This window comes from Schistocerca gregaria, chromosome 4 (assembly GCF_023897955.1).
Source record: "Schistocerca gregaria isolate iqSchGreg1 chromosome 4, iqSchGreg1.2, whole genome shotgun sequence".
Classification (NCBI taxonomy): Eukaryota; Metazoa; Arthropoda; class Insecta; order Orthoptera; family Acrididae; genus Schistocerca; species Schistocerca gregaria.
This window is the reverse complement of record NC_064923.1, coordinates 635,425,154-635,441,419: the sequence shown is the minus strand read 5'-3', so window position 1 is coordinate 635,441,419 and position 16,266 is coordinate 635,425,154. Positions and strand designations below refer to the sequence as shown.

At 40.0% G+C, this 16,266-nt stretch overlaps 1 protein-coding gene across 36 annotated transcripts in view; it reads right to left on the bottom strand.

Moving 5' to 3' along the window:
* Positions 1-16,266, bottom strand: part of LOC126267255 (MAGUK p55 subfamily member 7) — a 245,502-nt gene that overhangs the window by 14,049 nt on the left and 215,187 nt on the right. For all 36 annotated transcript variants that reach the window (XM_049972298.1, XM_049972316.1, XM_049972323.1 and 33 more), the window contains 3 exons: positions 15,594-15,796; positions 15,358-15,498; positions 14,966-15,178 (listed from right to left, as the gene is read on the bottom strand). In XM_049972298.1, the coding sequence (XP_049828255.1) occupies positions 15,002-15,178; positions 15,358-15,498; positions 15,594-15,796 (521 nt within the window). In that variant the 3' untranslated portion in view covers positions 14,966-15,001. The remainder of the gene's footprint in view (positions 1-14,965; positions 15,179-15,357; positions 15,499-15,593; positions 15,797-16,266) is intronic.

Below are 16,266 nucleotides of genomic sequence, written 5' to 3'. Positions count from 1 at the left end.
TTACCAGACAGCAATCACTTGTGATATTAAACAGCTTCTGCAGGCTTCCACATACAGTGCTCCAAACCAGACTGAATCATCACATCAGTTTTCCCACTGACCAGTTCCAGAGTACCCTTGGGACAGCATGAATATCGACTTTGTGAATCCTTTTTAAAAAAGCATGTGGTTCTTGGTGGGAGATGCATATTCAGAGTTTCTGTTTGTTGCTCAACTGTCCTCCATGACGTTGACAGCAGCTATTCATGCATTTTTGGGCATTTTTGCTGAACCTCATTTCCAATAGCTATGATGGTTCCTTTGAAAGGCCACAGACGACTTCCTTCCCCATGCTACCCTAATCTGATAGGACTAATGACCTCACTGTTTGGTCCCCTCCCCCAAATCAACCAGCTCATTTCCAATAATAGCTGGCAGTTCATATCATGGGATTTTCCAGGTTTTTTATGTATGCAATGGTATTCAGCATCTGACTACCACCCCATTTACCCAGCTTCTAGCTCAGGGTTGGAACAATTCGTGGGAACATTTAAAACCCAAATGAAGAAATCCATGCCTGCCTCATGGACAACACAGTGTCTAGTTTTCTGACCATGTGCCGAGTGACATCAGTAAATGAGTACAGCCTGGCGAAACATTTACGTGGATCTGTTGCACCCCAAGCCACATGCTCCAGGCCATCACAGCCTGCAACATTTGTCTTGCGCATTGCTGTTTAGGCCCAGACTTTTGGCCGGCAGCAGTGGCGGCTGCCAGGTGTAGGCCACAAAGATTGGTGTCTGTCTGTGGTGGGTGTTGGTCGGGAGCAGCTTACTCACCGCTCCAATCAGTTGTGTCAACCATCTGTTGGACTCTCGACACTGTCGTCTCCAAGGCTGCATACAAAGAAGCAATGGTGGTGGTGTTCTGGTGAGAAGCACCAAACAGCAGCAGGTGCTTACCCACTGCTGCACCCACTGCAACCTCCGCCCCATCCTACCTTCAACTGCAGAATAAAGTGTCAGTGGGGATAGCTTCCAAGACTACCAATGAAGAGTCTGTAGACTCCGAGCCAGTGACCTTCTTCCCCCACTTGCCAGTGGATTACTCCCCACCCTGCCAATGTCAGCAGACCAAACGTTAGCCCATCCTCCGCAATCTTTTACCCCTCTGGTGGTGCCAGCTGTATCAGTTTTGTCTCCTTCGATGATTCAGCTGTGTCAGTTTTGTCTCCTTTGGTGACTGACCTGGTGCTGGAGAATCTTGCACCATCTTTGGTTTTCTCATGGAGGTTGCAGTAGAAATCACACCATTTTTGGCCATATGTTGCCCTTTTTTTTTTGGGGGGGGGGGGGGGGGGGAAGATTTAGTATCCCCACCACCAGATGCAGAAGAGCTGGCACACATATCGTAGTGGAATATAACAGTCTGCTGTCATGGATGGTGCGCACAAAGTGATGTACGGGCTGAGGTACTGACCCAGGCGTTAACTTGCCATCAGCAATACACCTGACAGGGCAATCACACCTGTGCAGATACAAAATCTATAACTCTGCCCCCCCCCTCCCTCCCCCCCTCCTCCATCACCAGCACAGTCTCGTGATGTTCCATCCAGCAGCTCTATCCTCTCCTCACCACATCCCTGTATGTTCCCTATACATCACTAGCTTCTTTCCCCATCTCTACACTGCTATCCCCCACCCCCTCTTCACTCTCTGCCACTTCCTTATTCTCACTATCCACCCCAAGTAGACAGCTGCTCACATTAAACACTTTTGCTGACATATTTCTGGCATTCTGTTTCATTGTTTCTGCCTGTAACTCAAAGCTTACACTATGTGGTGAGTAGCAGTCTGTCCTATCTATATTGTTGTTATTCCGCCCTGGACTTACGAATGTTTGAACCTCTAAAAAATTTAAATATATAGTAAGAAAATTGCTGACAAAATGTAAATACTTTAATGGTAAAGGAGATCACCCACCAAATAGCGGACACATTGAGTCGTCGACAGGCATACAGAAAAAGAGTGAAAACTGTGCTGGCTTTTGGAGTAAGTGCCTTAATGAGCTGGAGTAAACACACACACACACACACACAAAGTGTCTGTGTCTGTGTGTGTGTGTGTGTGTGTGTGTGTGTGTGTGTGTGTACACTTCACAGGATTCGTATCTTATGTACGAAAAACGTGGAGGTATTTGTGACCAAAAAATTTATGAATTACCTGAAAGAAGTAGCAGTCATATTTCAAACAACTGTACAGCATGCTCCAAAAGAAAACGGTGAATGTGAGCATTATAACAGAAACATTGTTGAGAAAGCACAATGTCTGTTCTTCAAAGCTAACTTATCTACAAAATTTTGGTGAGAAATGGCCTCTACAGCTGTAAATCTCATCAGAAAATCACCTACAAAATCTCTGCACAAAATCAAGCCTGAAAAATCGTAGCCAGGAAACATGCCAGACACACCAATTGTATACCTGCAGAGAACTGTGAACAAAATAAAGCTTTCTCTTTATCTGAACTACTCATCAGATAATAGCAAAAGCAAAGGGTGTCATTTTCAAACAGAAAATGTTGGTAGGGATAACTTCTCATCATTAACAGGAAGAGAATCAATAACTTATTCCATTCACTAATAAAAAGGAGGACAAAGCAAAAGAAACAGGATTGCAGTAAGTTGAATCAGGAGCTGACATTACTGAAAAAAGTGGTAATTTACAAGACACAACTATGAGTGAAAGTAGCATACAAGAATGCATTCCCAAATAAGATGCTGAGCCACTTAATCAAACTCAGCTACTGAAGACACCTTACAGACTGAATCTGAGAAATGGATGAGGATGTTTCTTATCATTCTAAGGGGTTAGCTGATTCCGATCCATTAACACTGGAACAAGCATAACAAATGGGAGATTCTGATAAATGGCTGCAGACAATACATAAATTAAGACTGCACACAGAAAACTGAAACAGTGGTCTCTCTCTGACGAACAACAGCTCAGTACCAAATTGATTTGACTAGGAGACCACACATCAGTGGGATGTTTGTAATTTTTTTATATTTATGGTATATGAAGTTCAGAACACAAATTTCAATCACTCAAAGCAGTTAGTTGCAACTCTCAAAAAGTCTCAAGGAAATCAATTTCGAAGTTTTCAGAGCATCATTAATTGGCTAAAGCAGGGAGAACTTTTTAATGGGTCACTTGGCTATGTGATAGAATGTTTGCCTGTTATGTGGACAGCCTGGATTTGATTTCTGACTGATGTGTATTTTTGAACAAAGGTGCAAATCCTATGAGTTTTATGTGATGCACAACATGCATAAAGATGATTAAAGAAATCAGTAGTACTCAATCAGTAGCACACAAGACTGGTAATCGCTGGTATGGGCATTGTTTCGGTCGTTATTCCTTTTCCTTTCGCTATGAATACCTATGTCATTTAAATACACACACACACACACACACACACACACACACACATCAAAAAAGTTTTGCATCACCTCTGTTTGGAGAGTTCCAGAACCTGTACATAAAATTGGAATAGAGATCAACATAAACATCGTTCCTGCCCTTTTTATTTCTCGTAAAAACCACACATTGCATGTTGTGCCACCAGAAAGCAAGACCTTCAGAGGTGGTGGACCAAATTGCTGTACTCACCTGTACCTCTAATACCCAGTAGCATGTTCTTTTGCATTGATGCATGCATGTATTTGTCATGACATACTATTCACAAGTTCATCAAGGTACTCTTGGTCCAGATTGTCCCTCTCCTCAATGGCGATTTGGCGTAGATCCCTCAGAGTGGTTGGAGGGTCACGTCATCCACAAACAGGCCTTTTCAATCTATACAAGTCATGTTCGATAGGGTTCATGTCTGGGGAACATGCTGGCTACTCTGGTCAAGTGATGTCATTATCCTGAAGGAAGTCATTCACAAATTGAGCGCGATGGGTGCGCAAACTGTTGTCCATGAAGATGACTGCCTCACCAATATGCTGCCAATATGGTTGTACTATAGGTCGGAGGATGGCATTTATGTATCATACAGCCATTATGGTGCCTTCCATGACCACCAGCATGTCAGCCCCACATAATGCCCCCAAAAACAGCATGGAACCACCACCTTGCTGCACTCGCTGAACAGTGTGTCTAAAGCATTCAGCCTGACTGGGTTGCCTCCAAACACGTCTCCGACGATTGTCTGGTTGAAGGTGTATGTGACACTCATCGGTGAAGAGAATGTGATGCCACTCCTGAGCGGTCCATTCGGCATGTTTCTGAGCCGCCTGTGGTGACGCAGTTGCAAAGATGGACCTCGCTGTGGACATCGGGAGTGAAGTTGCAGATCATGCAGCCTATTGCACACAGTATGAGTCATAACACGACATTCTGCGGCTGCACAAAAGGCATTATCCAACATGGTGGTGTTGCTGTCAGGGTTCCTCCAAGCCATAATCTGTAGGTAGCGGTCACTCGCTGCATTAGTAGCCATTGGGCAACCTGACCGAGGCATGTAATTGACAGTTCCTGTCTCACTCTGTATCTCCTCCATGTCCAAATAACATCGATTTGGTTCACTCTGAGATGCCTGGACACTTCCCTTGTTGAGAGCCCTACCTGGCACAAAGTACCAATGTGGACGTGATCGATCCGCGGTATTGACCGTCTAGGCATGGTTGAACTAGAAACAACACGAGCCATGTACCTCCTTCCTGGTGGAATGACTGGAACTGATCGTCTGTCAGACCCCCTTCATCTAACAGACACTGCTCGTGCAAGGTTGCTTACATCATTGGGCAGGTTTAGTGACATCTCTGAACAGTCAGAGGGACTGCATCTGTGATACAATATCCACAGTCAATGTCTATCCTTAGGAGTTCTAAGAACCGGAGTGATGCAAAACTTTTTTTGATGTGTGTAATTCATGATATATATACTAATTAATCCATATCCAATTGCCATTCTTATGAAAAATACTCATAATCTTTTCTCTACTTACATATAGCACACTAAATTACAGGTTTGATTGCAAATATAAATTCTTAATTGTTGATCTTTTACAAAAGACTGTTTAAAAACATTAGAAATTAATTTTTTTCATTTTTATGTATTTCATGCTTCAAAGAATGTGCACAGCACACATATCTTTATTTAAAATTTGCAATGCTCAGGAATCAAACCCTGGAGACTCACATGGAAAAACTGTCCTACTTTACTGAATTAAAGACACTCAGCAAACTTCAAATTTAATTTTCTTGAGAATTTTTGAGTTTTTAGCTTCAAGTACAATAAGTATAAGTAATTACAAAAATCCAATTGCCATGTGGTCTCCTTGTAACAAAGAAAGATTTACAAGAGCTCTTTATATGCTGTAAAAGGTGTTTTCTTGTGAGTCTGTACACAAAAGAAAGGTTTCGGATTATAATTAAAGCTATGTATGCTTGATTAAGTACAACTGACTCAGATATAAGCTGATACTTGCTCCAAAGTATGATTCAGATTTAGTTACTGCATTTCTTTGAGGTGACTTAGGCAGGGAAATTTATGTAAAAATTACAGAAATTGGTTAGTTACCAAAACAGTTAAAGACACAGGGATATATACTCTAAAAAGAGTCACTTTATTGTTCAAAACAAGGAAGCCATTGGTGAAACATTAAATTGGACATTACGATTTTTAGCTATAATTTACAACTGGAGACTACTTAAGACAGTGAGAAAGGGGGGGTGAAGGAGGAGGAGGAGGAGGAGGAGGAGGAGGAGGAGGAGGGGGGAGGGGGGATGGGAATGGGGATGGGGATGGGGAGGGGGAGGGGGAGGGGGAGGGGGAGAGAGAGAGAGAGAGAGAGAGAGAGAGAGAGAGAGAGAGAGAGAGAGAGAGAGAGAGAGCTAAAGGAAAAATTCAAACTCAAGGACCTAGGAGAACTATCTAACTTTTTTAAGAGATATGAAACAAGGTCTTGTATGGATTAAGCAAATTCATTAGGTGAATCAAATTTTTGGATAAGGTAAAATATGAACTATTGCAGTCCACTCTCAACACTCCTAGATAAACACTAAGTCTTCACCAATAAGTCCTAAAATAGAGGAAGACAAAGAATAAAGTATAGAGGAAGAAAAAATAGGAATACAATTTGCTGAGAAGCTGCTGGCAATCTCTTGTAGGCACAGTTAGCAATTAATCAAAAATCATGATGATAATCAGATTTTGGATAAGTAAAATACAAATGACTGCAATCCAGTTTCAACAACCCTTGACTAAAAATTAAGTCCCTAGATATGAAATGAGCCCTCAAACACAGCACAAATAAGTAATAAAGATCACTTACTGAGAAGCCACTGGTAGTCTCATTAGTTACAGTTAACAATGCAACCAGACCAGACCTTGCATATGCCATTTATCTGAAAACATTCTTTAGCAATAATCCTGGTATGTCTCAGTGGTCAGCAGTGAAGAGTGTTCTATATTATTTCAAAGCAACTGATGACATGAAACTGCAGTTCTGTAAAGAAGAAGGCCACCACACTGTTTGACATTGTGATGCACAATAGGTGAGAGAAACTGAAAATAAAAAATCCACAACAGGGTTTCTATTTAAACCACATAGAGCAGTGATTTCCTGGAAAATGAAATGGTGTGTATGACACTGGCTACTGCCTGCCAAGAAGCATTGTGGCTGCAAGGATTAACAAGAGAGATTTCTCGTTTTTTGAAGAATATGTTCTTAAATGCTTTTGTTATGACAATGGAGTGTTTCGGACACAACATGTACAATGATATCAAGCACCATTTTGTTTGAAAGAATACATGAATTAATACAACAACATATTTATGCTTGCAGCAATGACTACAAAGCCCAGTGAAATTATGGCATATGGCATTATCAACTGATTGACGACTTTAGACCACAAGCTCCAGGCAGCACTAATCCTGATAGTAGTGTTGGAAGATACATTTATGTCTGACTGTATTCTTACCACAGGCGATATACATATATTAGGGTGTACGTTCTGCTGTGTATACTGTTCCATGTTTTGTAAGTTCATTTCATACGTTTTTGCTGTATAACGCTTTAGTAAATTGATATTTACATAAACTAAAACTACCTTGAGCCACAGTTTGTATCAATCAGTGGTGTAATCTGAAAATGTTGGTACAGCATGCAACATGAACCTTACCAGTTGTATGCATATGTGACAGTGTTCACTCACCATGGTTGGCAGTGGACGCTACTCTGTGGTTCTTCTTGCAAAATCCCTCAGTAATGTTGCCAAAAAATCTCCTGGAGATATGATGGAGATAACTGATAAATGACTTTGTCCTTGCATATTCCTAATGAAGACCTTTTTTAAGGGCAGAAAACTATCACTCTGCTGATGATGTAGATGGTATGGTTAACATCAGTTCAGAGAGTTCTGGAAGTCCAGTGTGAAGTTCATTTTGATACATGAAACTTTGTATTTCCTTCAAAGACCTGGCTTCAAGATGTTATGTCATAGCATTAACTTCAGACAATTACCTAACAATATCAAAAAGCTTCCCACACACTGCCTTTAATTAATTTTTTTAACGCTTTCTCCGGAAACATCTGGAAAGCTTGAGAACCTCTTTGAGCTAAGCATTTCAATAAAATTTAAGTCAGGCAGAGAATCAAATCAGATGTTCAGCTGCATTCTCCTGTAGTCATCCTATACAGGTGTTTCTGTACAGTTTTCATTTCTTCTATTCCTTGGAGTATCACATATGCTTTCAGCCTTGCACCGTATTTTCTAAAAGCCATTGTATCGCTTAGTTCACAGCATTTCTTTCAAGTCTTTCATTTCATTGCTGCAAAATATAATGTTTAAGGAGTTTAAATGCACAGTGTTAAATGCAATGTCTGAGAGTGAAATTCTTCAAATAGACACAAGAGGAAGTTAAATTGTAGCAGCATGAGAAATCCATATGCTTCATTAATATCAGCTGTGTCCCAATTTTGAGGATTTTGAAAATGTACTCATACAAATCTTGAAGTTCAACTCCATGATCTGATACAGTTTGTACCAAGTGAATTGTATAACTACATCCTGGTGGTGCCAGTTTTGGAAATCTCTTCTTCACTGTTGTATCTAATAAGGTCTTTTTTTAAAGGAATCAACAGAAAATGTAATAAAACCACTAAAATTAGCAAAAAGTACTCTATCTGCACTCACACTTGATACTGCCTGTGATAAAACCAAATTCAACTTGTGGGCATAACAATGCACAAATGTGGCATGTGGAATTACTTCTCTGACTTGTGTTCGCACATTGTTTCAATGTATCGCAATGATGGCTACTCAACATACGTAGGCATGACCAGTTAATTTTTGCACTGAAATTCTTCAAGATGGTCTGCTGTAACCATTTCTTGGCCTCTGTTGTTCAATCACCATTAACATCACTGCACCCTGCAAATCTTTCATAAATCTGTCCCTCCATACAGTTGATAACTGCAAAAGATTTGTGATATCTAGTAAAATAGCAACAAATGCCACTTCTTTCATATGACTTTTTATTTTGCAGAGCATAACACTTGTAAGCACTTAATAAAATCATTTAGAGTGAGAGGGGATAATCCAGTGAACAGCAAGGCTGCTTATAAGTGAATTCTCAAATTGTCATCAAACTCAGCCACAAAATTGAATAATCAATTAATTTCACATAACTTTCTTGATTGTTGGACTTGCAGCTATCCTGCGCCCTGGAAATGATCATTCTTATTGCCTAAAAAGCAGGTGGCTGCTTCAATCTCTTAAGTATTCCCCGGTTCTGTTTCACTGCTTCATTGTGCTTTAAAATGCTTGTACATTTCTTTTCATCTAATTGCAAATCAATCTTACTTTTAGTAAATATGCCCAGGGCTATATATGCATGGCTATGAGATTCTGATTTTTCAAGCCTTGAAATTGCAGTGTGCAGATTATTAAGGTCAGAGTAATCACAATCAGCACTGTTACCAGGAGATTTGTCCATTCTGAGCAAAAAACATGGCCAACAGAAGAGTTTACACAATGGTTCACTGCTGCATAACAAGATTGTTTTGTAGTAAGTATTAAGATTAAATGTTTGTATGAAGTTTCTTGATGTGTTCTCTGTCTTTAAATTACTGAGACAGAGAAAAGGGCAACAATTTTTAATAAGTTCTAACTTTTCACTGAATGGCCACCATTAGAAAGATTCATCAAAAACACTTACTATAACATCACAATCACTCATTTTGTGAAACTGGTAGCTAACATATTATTCAGACACATTAAACACAGTGCACTCATCCCTTCTAAACTCACCAATACATGCTGAATTCAGGGTGACAGAAGAGAAAACATGCTGAATGTAATCTTCCTATTGCATGAATCTACCCACATTTGAAACAAGTTTGATGTGACATTTAATAGACAGCCAAACAGGAGTCAAGACTAAAAAATTGCCTTGCTTAATAAGGTTCAAGAACTATCACAAGTAAGCACCCATGCAGCACACCACATCTTGTGCAGCACAGAAACTAGCTGTCAGTTCAAGAAAAGAAAATACAGACTTTGAAATAGGTATTATATTATGATTTAATTACTATGAATGGACTTATAATGAACATTTGTGGTTTAATGACTCATATACCACATCAGGGAATAAGTTTTCTGTGTTTTTATTTTGTATTTTGATATTTTGGTTGCTATAGGTTTATTTGTTGATTGTTATTTTTTATTTGTAGTTCACTGTTGCTATTTGAGTTCACATGTTTGTATTTTGTCACCTGGAGATAGTGGAGTGACAAGTGGAGAAACTGGAACTTTTCTGACATATTCTTCTATTTAAGTTCAACTGAGGGGTGATAGAAGTGGAGGCAGCCAAAAACATTTGCATCATGTGTGGGGAAAATGCCACTGGATGGAGCACAACAGAAAATGGTTTGCTCGTTTTAATGAGGATTGTTTTGACATTAGTGACTCTCCACATTCAGGAAGACTTTTAGGGTTTGATGACAATTGTTTACACACATTAATCCACAATGGTCCATGACAGTGAATGCAACAACTGGCAAATGTGGTGAACTGTCACCATACCACAGTCGTACAGCATTTATATGTAGCAGGGGAGGTTCAACAATCAGTTGTATGGGTACCACATGCTCTAAGCTAAATCCAAAAATAAGCAGGTTGCCGTATGTGCATCTCTGCTTTCCATCACCAATTGTCTCAAGCATTAAAAACACTGACCATTCCTGTCCCGTATCATAACTGGCGACGAGACATGGTGTCTTTATGTTAACATAAGGAAAAGAGCATAATGGTTGAGCCCAAACAAAATAGCAACTCCTAACAAAGACCTGCGCACATCCATGACAGATAATATTAAGCATCTGGTTGAACAGCGATACTATGTACTATGAATTGCTTTCCTGAAGGTACTAGAGATGTGAAAATATCACAAGATTCTCATAACAGTACAGAAAAAAATAATGTTAGTATGTCACAAAATTCACATAGAAGCACAGTAACAAATAAAGTTAATATATTGCATCAGAATATCAGGGGATTAAAAAACAAAGTAGATGAGCTTCTTGTTTGTATAGAAGATTTAGAAACTGAGGGTGGAGTAGATGTACTATGTCTGTCTTCATATAGTTGCAGGTATGTAAATGATAAATGTAGGTGGATATAAGCTTTCAGCACATGTAAGTAGACACACTATGGAGAGAGGAGGAGTTGCCATATATGTTAAAATCAGTCATACTGTGAAAAATTTGGAAACTATAAAAAAAATTGCATAGAGCAACACATAAAAGCATGTGCAAGTGAGCTTAAACTAAATAAAGGCACTTTTATAATTGCAGTCATGTATAGGTCTCCATTAGGAAATTTTCAACTATTTTTGAAAAACTTGGATTCGTTGTTGTGCTACCTGTTCAACAAAGGAAAGCAAAATATTGTTTGTGGGGGTTTCAATGTAGATTTTCTGAAAGAGTCAGATAGAAAGCTTGACCTTGAAGTATTACTTGGTTCTTTCAATTTGATATCAGTTATTAATTTTCCTACTCGGGTGGTACAGGAAAGCAGCACACTAAAGTAGCACACTGACGGATACCGTTCTCACAGACCAAGATAAATTTAAGCATATAAAAACTTTTCCTGTTAAGAACAGTCTGTCTGATCATGATGCACAGTTAATTACAGTATATGATATAGCTGCATACAGTAATGCAAAACAGTACTCCAAAATAGTGTGTTCCATTAACAATTTAACACTTCAAAATTTTAGGGAAAGCTTGCAACAGTTAGACTGGGATGAGGTGTACAGGGAACATGATGCTAATTTAAAATTTAACCTATTTCATGATACCTTTGTGAGTATATTAGAAAACAGTTTCCCTAAGAAAACAATGAAATACACTCCTGGAAATTGAAATAAGAACACCGTGAATTCATTGTCGCAGGAAGGGGAAACTTTATTGACACATTCCTGGGGTCAGATACATCACATGATCACACTGACAGAACCACAGGCACATAGACACAGGCAACAGAGCATGCACAATGTCGGCACTAGTACAGTGTATATCCACCTTTTGCAGCAATGCAGGCTGCTATTCTCCCATGGAGACGATCGTAGAGATGCTGGATGTAGTCCTGTGGAACGGCTTGCCATGCCATTTCCACCTGGCGCCTCAGTTGGACCAGCGTTCGTGCTGGATGTGCAGACCGCATGAGACGACGCTTCATCCAGTCCCAAACATGCTCAATGGGGGACAGATCCGGAGATCTTGCTGGCCAGGGTAGTTGACTTACACCTTCTAGAGCACGTTGGGTGGCACGGGATACATGCGGACGTGCATTGTCCTGTTGGAACAGTAAGTTCCCTTGCCGGTCTAGGAATGGTAGGACAATGGGTTCGATGACGGTTTGGATGTACCGTGCACTATTCAGTATCCCCTCGACGATCACCAGAGGTGTACGGCCAGTGTAGGAGATCGCTCCCCACACCATGATGCCGGGTGTTGGCCCTGTGTGCCTCGGTCATATGCAGTCCTGATTGTGGCGCTCACCTGCACGGCGCCAAACACGCATACGACCATCACTGGCACCAAGGCAGAAGCGACTCGCATCGCTGAAGACGACGCGTCTCCATTCGTCCCTCCTTTCACGCCTGTCCCGACACCACTGGAGGCGGGCTGCACGATGTTGGGGCGTGAGCGGAAGACGGCCTAACGGTGTGCGGGACCGTAGCCCAGCTTCATGGAGATGGTTGCGAATGGTCCTCGCCGATACCCCAGGAGCAACAGTGTCCCTAATTTGCTGAGAAGTGGCGGTGCGGTCCCCTACGGCACTGCATGGGATCCTACGGTCTTGGCGTGCATCTGTGCGTCGCTGCGGTCCGGTCCCAGGTCGACGGGCACGTGCACCTTCCGCCGACCACTGGCGACAACATCGATGTACTGTGGATACCTCACGCCCCACGTGTTGAGCATTTCAGCGGTACGTCCACCCGGCCTCCCGCATGCCCACTATACGCCATCGCTCAAAGTCCGTAAACTGCACATACGGTTCACGTCCACGCTGTCGCGGCATGCTACCAGTGTTAAAGACTGCGATGGAGCTCTGTATGCCATGGCAAACTGGCTGACACTGACGGCGGCGGTGCACAAATGCTGCGCAGCTAGCGCCATTCGACGCCCAACACCGCGGTTCCTGGTGTGTCCGCTGTGCCGTGCGTGTGATCATTGCTTGTACAGCCCTCTCACAGTGTCCGGAGCAAGTATGGTGGGTCTGACACACCGGTGTCAATGTGTTCTTTTTCCCATTTCCAGGAGTGTATAATTGTAAGAAACCATGTAAAAATGCATGGCTTACTAAAGGGATAAAAATATCTTGTAAACAGAAAAGGGAGATGTATCTTATAGCTAGGAGGAGTAGTGATCCCAAAACAATGAATCATTATAAAAACTACTGCACTGTATTAAAAAAAAGTTATTAAAAAGTCCAGAAGTATGTGCATTATGTCTGAGATTAGCACATATGATAATAAAATTAAAACAATTTGGAATATTGTGAAATGGGAAACAGGGCAACTGAGAGCACAGGAAGACTGTATTTCTATCAAGCACAATGAAAAGTTTGTTGACAAGAAGTCATAAGTAGGAAACATTATGGAAGAATAAGTACATACGCAATTTGATAAAATTGAAATTCAACCCATCTCTCCTACTGAAATTAGAAAAATAATAAAAGTAAAAGCTCATATGGAATTGATGGCATTTCCAACAGAGTACTAAAAGCTTGTTCCCAACAAATAAGTAGGATTGTCAGCCACATATGTAGCAGCTCACTGAAACAGGAAATTTTTCCATATAGACTAAAATATGCAATTGTTAAACCATTGCATAAAAAGGGGGATACATCTGAAGCTAACAACTACTGCCCAGTCTCACTTCTGACTGCTTTATCCAAAATTCTTGAAAAAGTAATGTATTCAAGAGTAGCATCACATATTTGTAAGTACTAACAAAATGTCAATTTGGTTTTCAGAAAGGCTTTTCAACAGAAAATGCTATATATGCTTTCACTGATCAAATATTAAATGCAATGAATAACCAAACATCACCCAATGGGATATTTTGTGATCTCTCAAAGGCTTTTGATTGTGTGAATCATGAAATTCTTCTAGAAAAGCTTAAGTATTGTGGTAGGAGTGGGACAGTGCACAAGTGGTTTAATTCGTACTTAACTGGAAGAATGCAGAAGGTTGAAATTAACAGTACAGATAGTCTACAAAAATCAGCAGAGGCCTCTAACTGGGGAGGTATCAAGAATGGTGTACCACAGGGTTCAGTCTTGGGCCCCTTATTGTTCTTGATATATATTAACAACTTGCCACTTTATATTCATGAAGATGCAAAGTTAGTTCTTTTTGCTGATGATACAAGTATAGTAATCACATCCAAGAAGCAAGAATCAGATGAGGAAATCGCAAGTAATGCCTTTCAGAAAATTATTAAATGGTTCTCTGCAAATGGACTCTCACTAAATTTTGAGAAAACACAGTTTATACAATTCTGTACAGTAAATGGCATAACACCATTGATAAATATAGACTATGAACAGAAGTCTGTTGCTATGGTAGAATACTCAAAATTTCTGGGTGCGTGCATTGATGAGAAATTGAATTGGAAGAAACATATCAATGATCTGCTGAAACTGTTAGGTTCAGTTACTTATGCTGTTAGGATTATTGCAAATTTTGGTGATAAACATATCAGTAAATTAGCCTACTATGCCTATTTTCATTCACTGCTTTCATATGACATAATATTTTGGGGCAATTCATCATTAAGACAGAAAGTATTCATTGCACAAACGATTGTAATCAGAATAATAGCTGGAGCCCACCCAAGATCACCTTGCAGACATTTATTCAAGAAACTCAGGATATTCACAGTACCTTCGCAATACATATATTCACTTATGAAATTTGTCATTAATAACCCATCCCAATTCAAAAATAACAGCAAAGTGCATAGCTACAACACTAGAAGAAAGAATTATATTCACTACTCTGGATTAAATCTCACTTTGGCACAGAAAGGGGTGAATTATGCTGCCACAAATATCTTTGGTCATTTGCCAAATCGTATTAAAAGTTTGACAGATAGTCAACCAACATCTAAAAGCCAATTAAAAGAATTTCTGAATGACAACTCCTTCTAATCAATGGATGAATTCTTAAATAGGAAGTAGCAACTGTAAAAGAAATTAATTAATTAATTAAATATTTTGTGTAAAGAAAACACATTAAAGTGACACATTCAGCACTGATTATGAGGTATGAGTGTAAACGAAATCTTATTACGTACCCATTCAATCTAGAAAATACAATTTGCATAAAAAGCTGATATGTATTTGAGCTTCACATATGAATTTTCCAGTTATTGAAGTGCAATATTTTACTACTGGTTAACTTACCATTTATTGACAAACAAAGGAAACTGTAAAATCTCTTCACTGCACCCACGATGCGGGAACCCATAGTGGTTCTGTTTCCACTTTACTGGCAACTCTAACTAACTGCTCAAATGCCACTGAAAGATCTGCATTCACAATTACTTCATCAAATAAATGACTGTAAAGAAATTCAATTCGTTCACTGCTGTGGAGTATTTCATGAAATTCTTCATCCTGTGATCAAAGGGGAAGTAAGAGCGAATTATTATTCAATATTTGATAACATTGTAATTTACATTTACTCTAGGAAGTTATATTATGTAGTATTTGTCTAGCACATGCATCTAATTTTTGAAGGTGAACTTAATCCAATAACAGTTGCCCAGAAAATGACAGCAAATATTATGACTTACAGTGAATCCCCTGGAATTTGTCTCATCAAATGTTGAACGTGCATATGCAGCATTTCTTGTTTCCTTCAAAATATCAAAAGTTGGTGGTTTAATGTAGATTATATAAGGTTTCAACTGTGGTGTTCTTAACATCTTCAATGCCTACAGAAAATTTTTAATGTAAATTTTAATGAAGATACATAATAAGACAAAGTAAATATTTATCTGACATGACTATGATACTGAAAGAAACTTACTTGATAATGGGGATTTAGTATGCAAACATATCCAGCATTAACCAATGACTTCACACTTTCAGCTGATGTCCCATATAAATTTCCTTTGTATTCTCCAAATTCAATAAATTTGCTAGCTTCTATGTCTTCCTCCATTTTTTCCCGAGTTACAAAGAAATAGTCCTTTCCATTCACTTCTCCATGTTTTGGAGGACGGGATGTATCTACAAAAAAATTTATGGGAATACCATACAGAAAAAAAGAATAATATAAAAGGTAATGAATGTTGTTGGGAGCTGGAACATAATCATCATCATTATTTTCTTTGGGCCTTTGTTCGACTCCAACATGCGGTCGGCGTTGTTACTATGGAGTGTGGCTCTGTTAGTGTCAGAGGGTGGCTGGATGCCCTTCCTGGATGCACCCCCCCCCCCCCCCCTCCCTCCTGGGATGGAATTAGTGTACCCCAGCTGTCCGTATCCAGTGTAATCCATGAAATAGTGCAAATGTTTTCAAATGTCTGTGAGATGTGTAACTGAGACAGGACGTGGGGACCAGCCAGGTATTCACCTAGTGAGATGTGGAAAACCGCCTAAAAACCACATCCAGGCTGGCCGGCACACCGGCCCTCACCTTTAATCTGCCAGGTGGATTCGATCCAGGGCTGGCATGCCTACCCGAGTCCAGGAAGCAG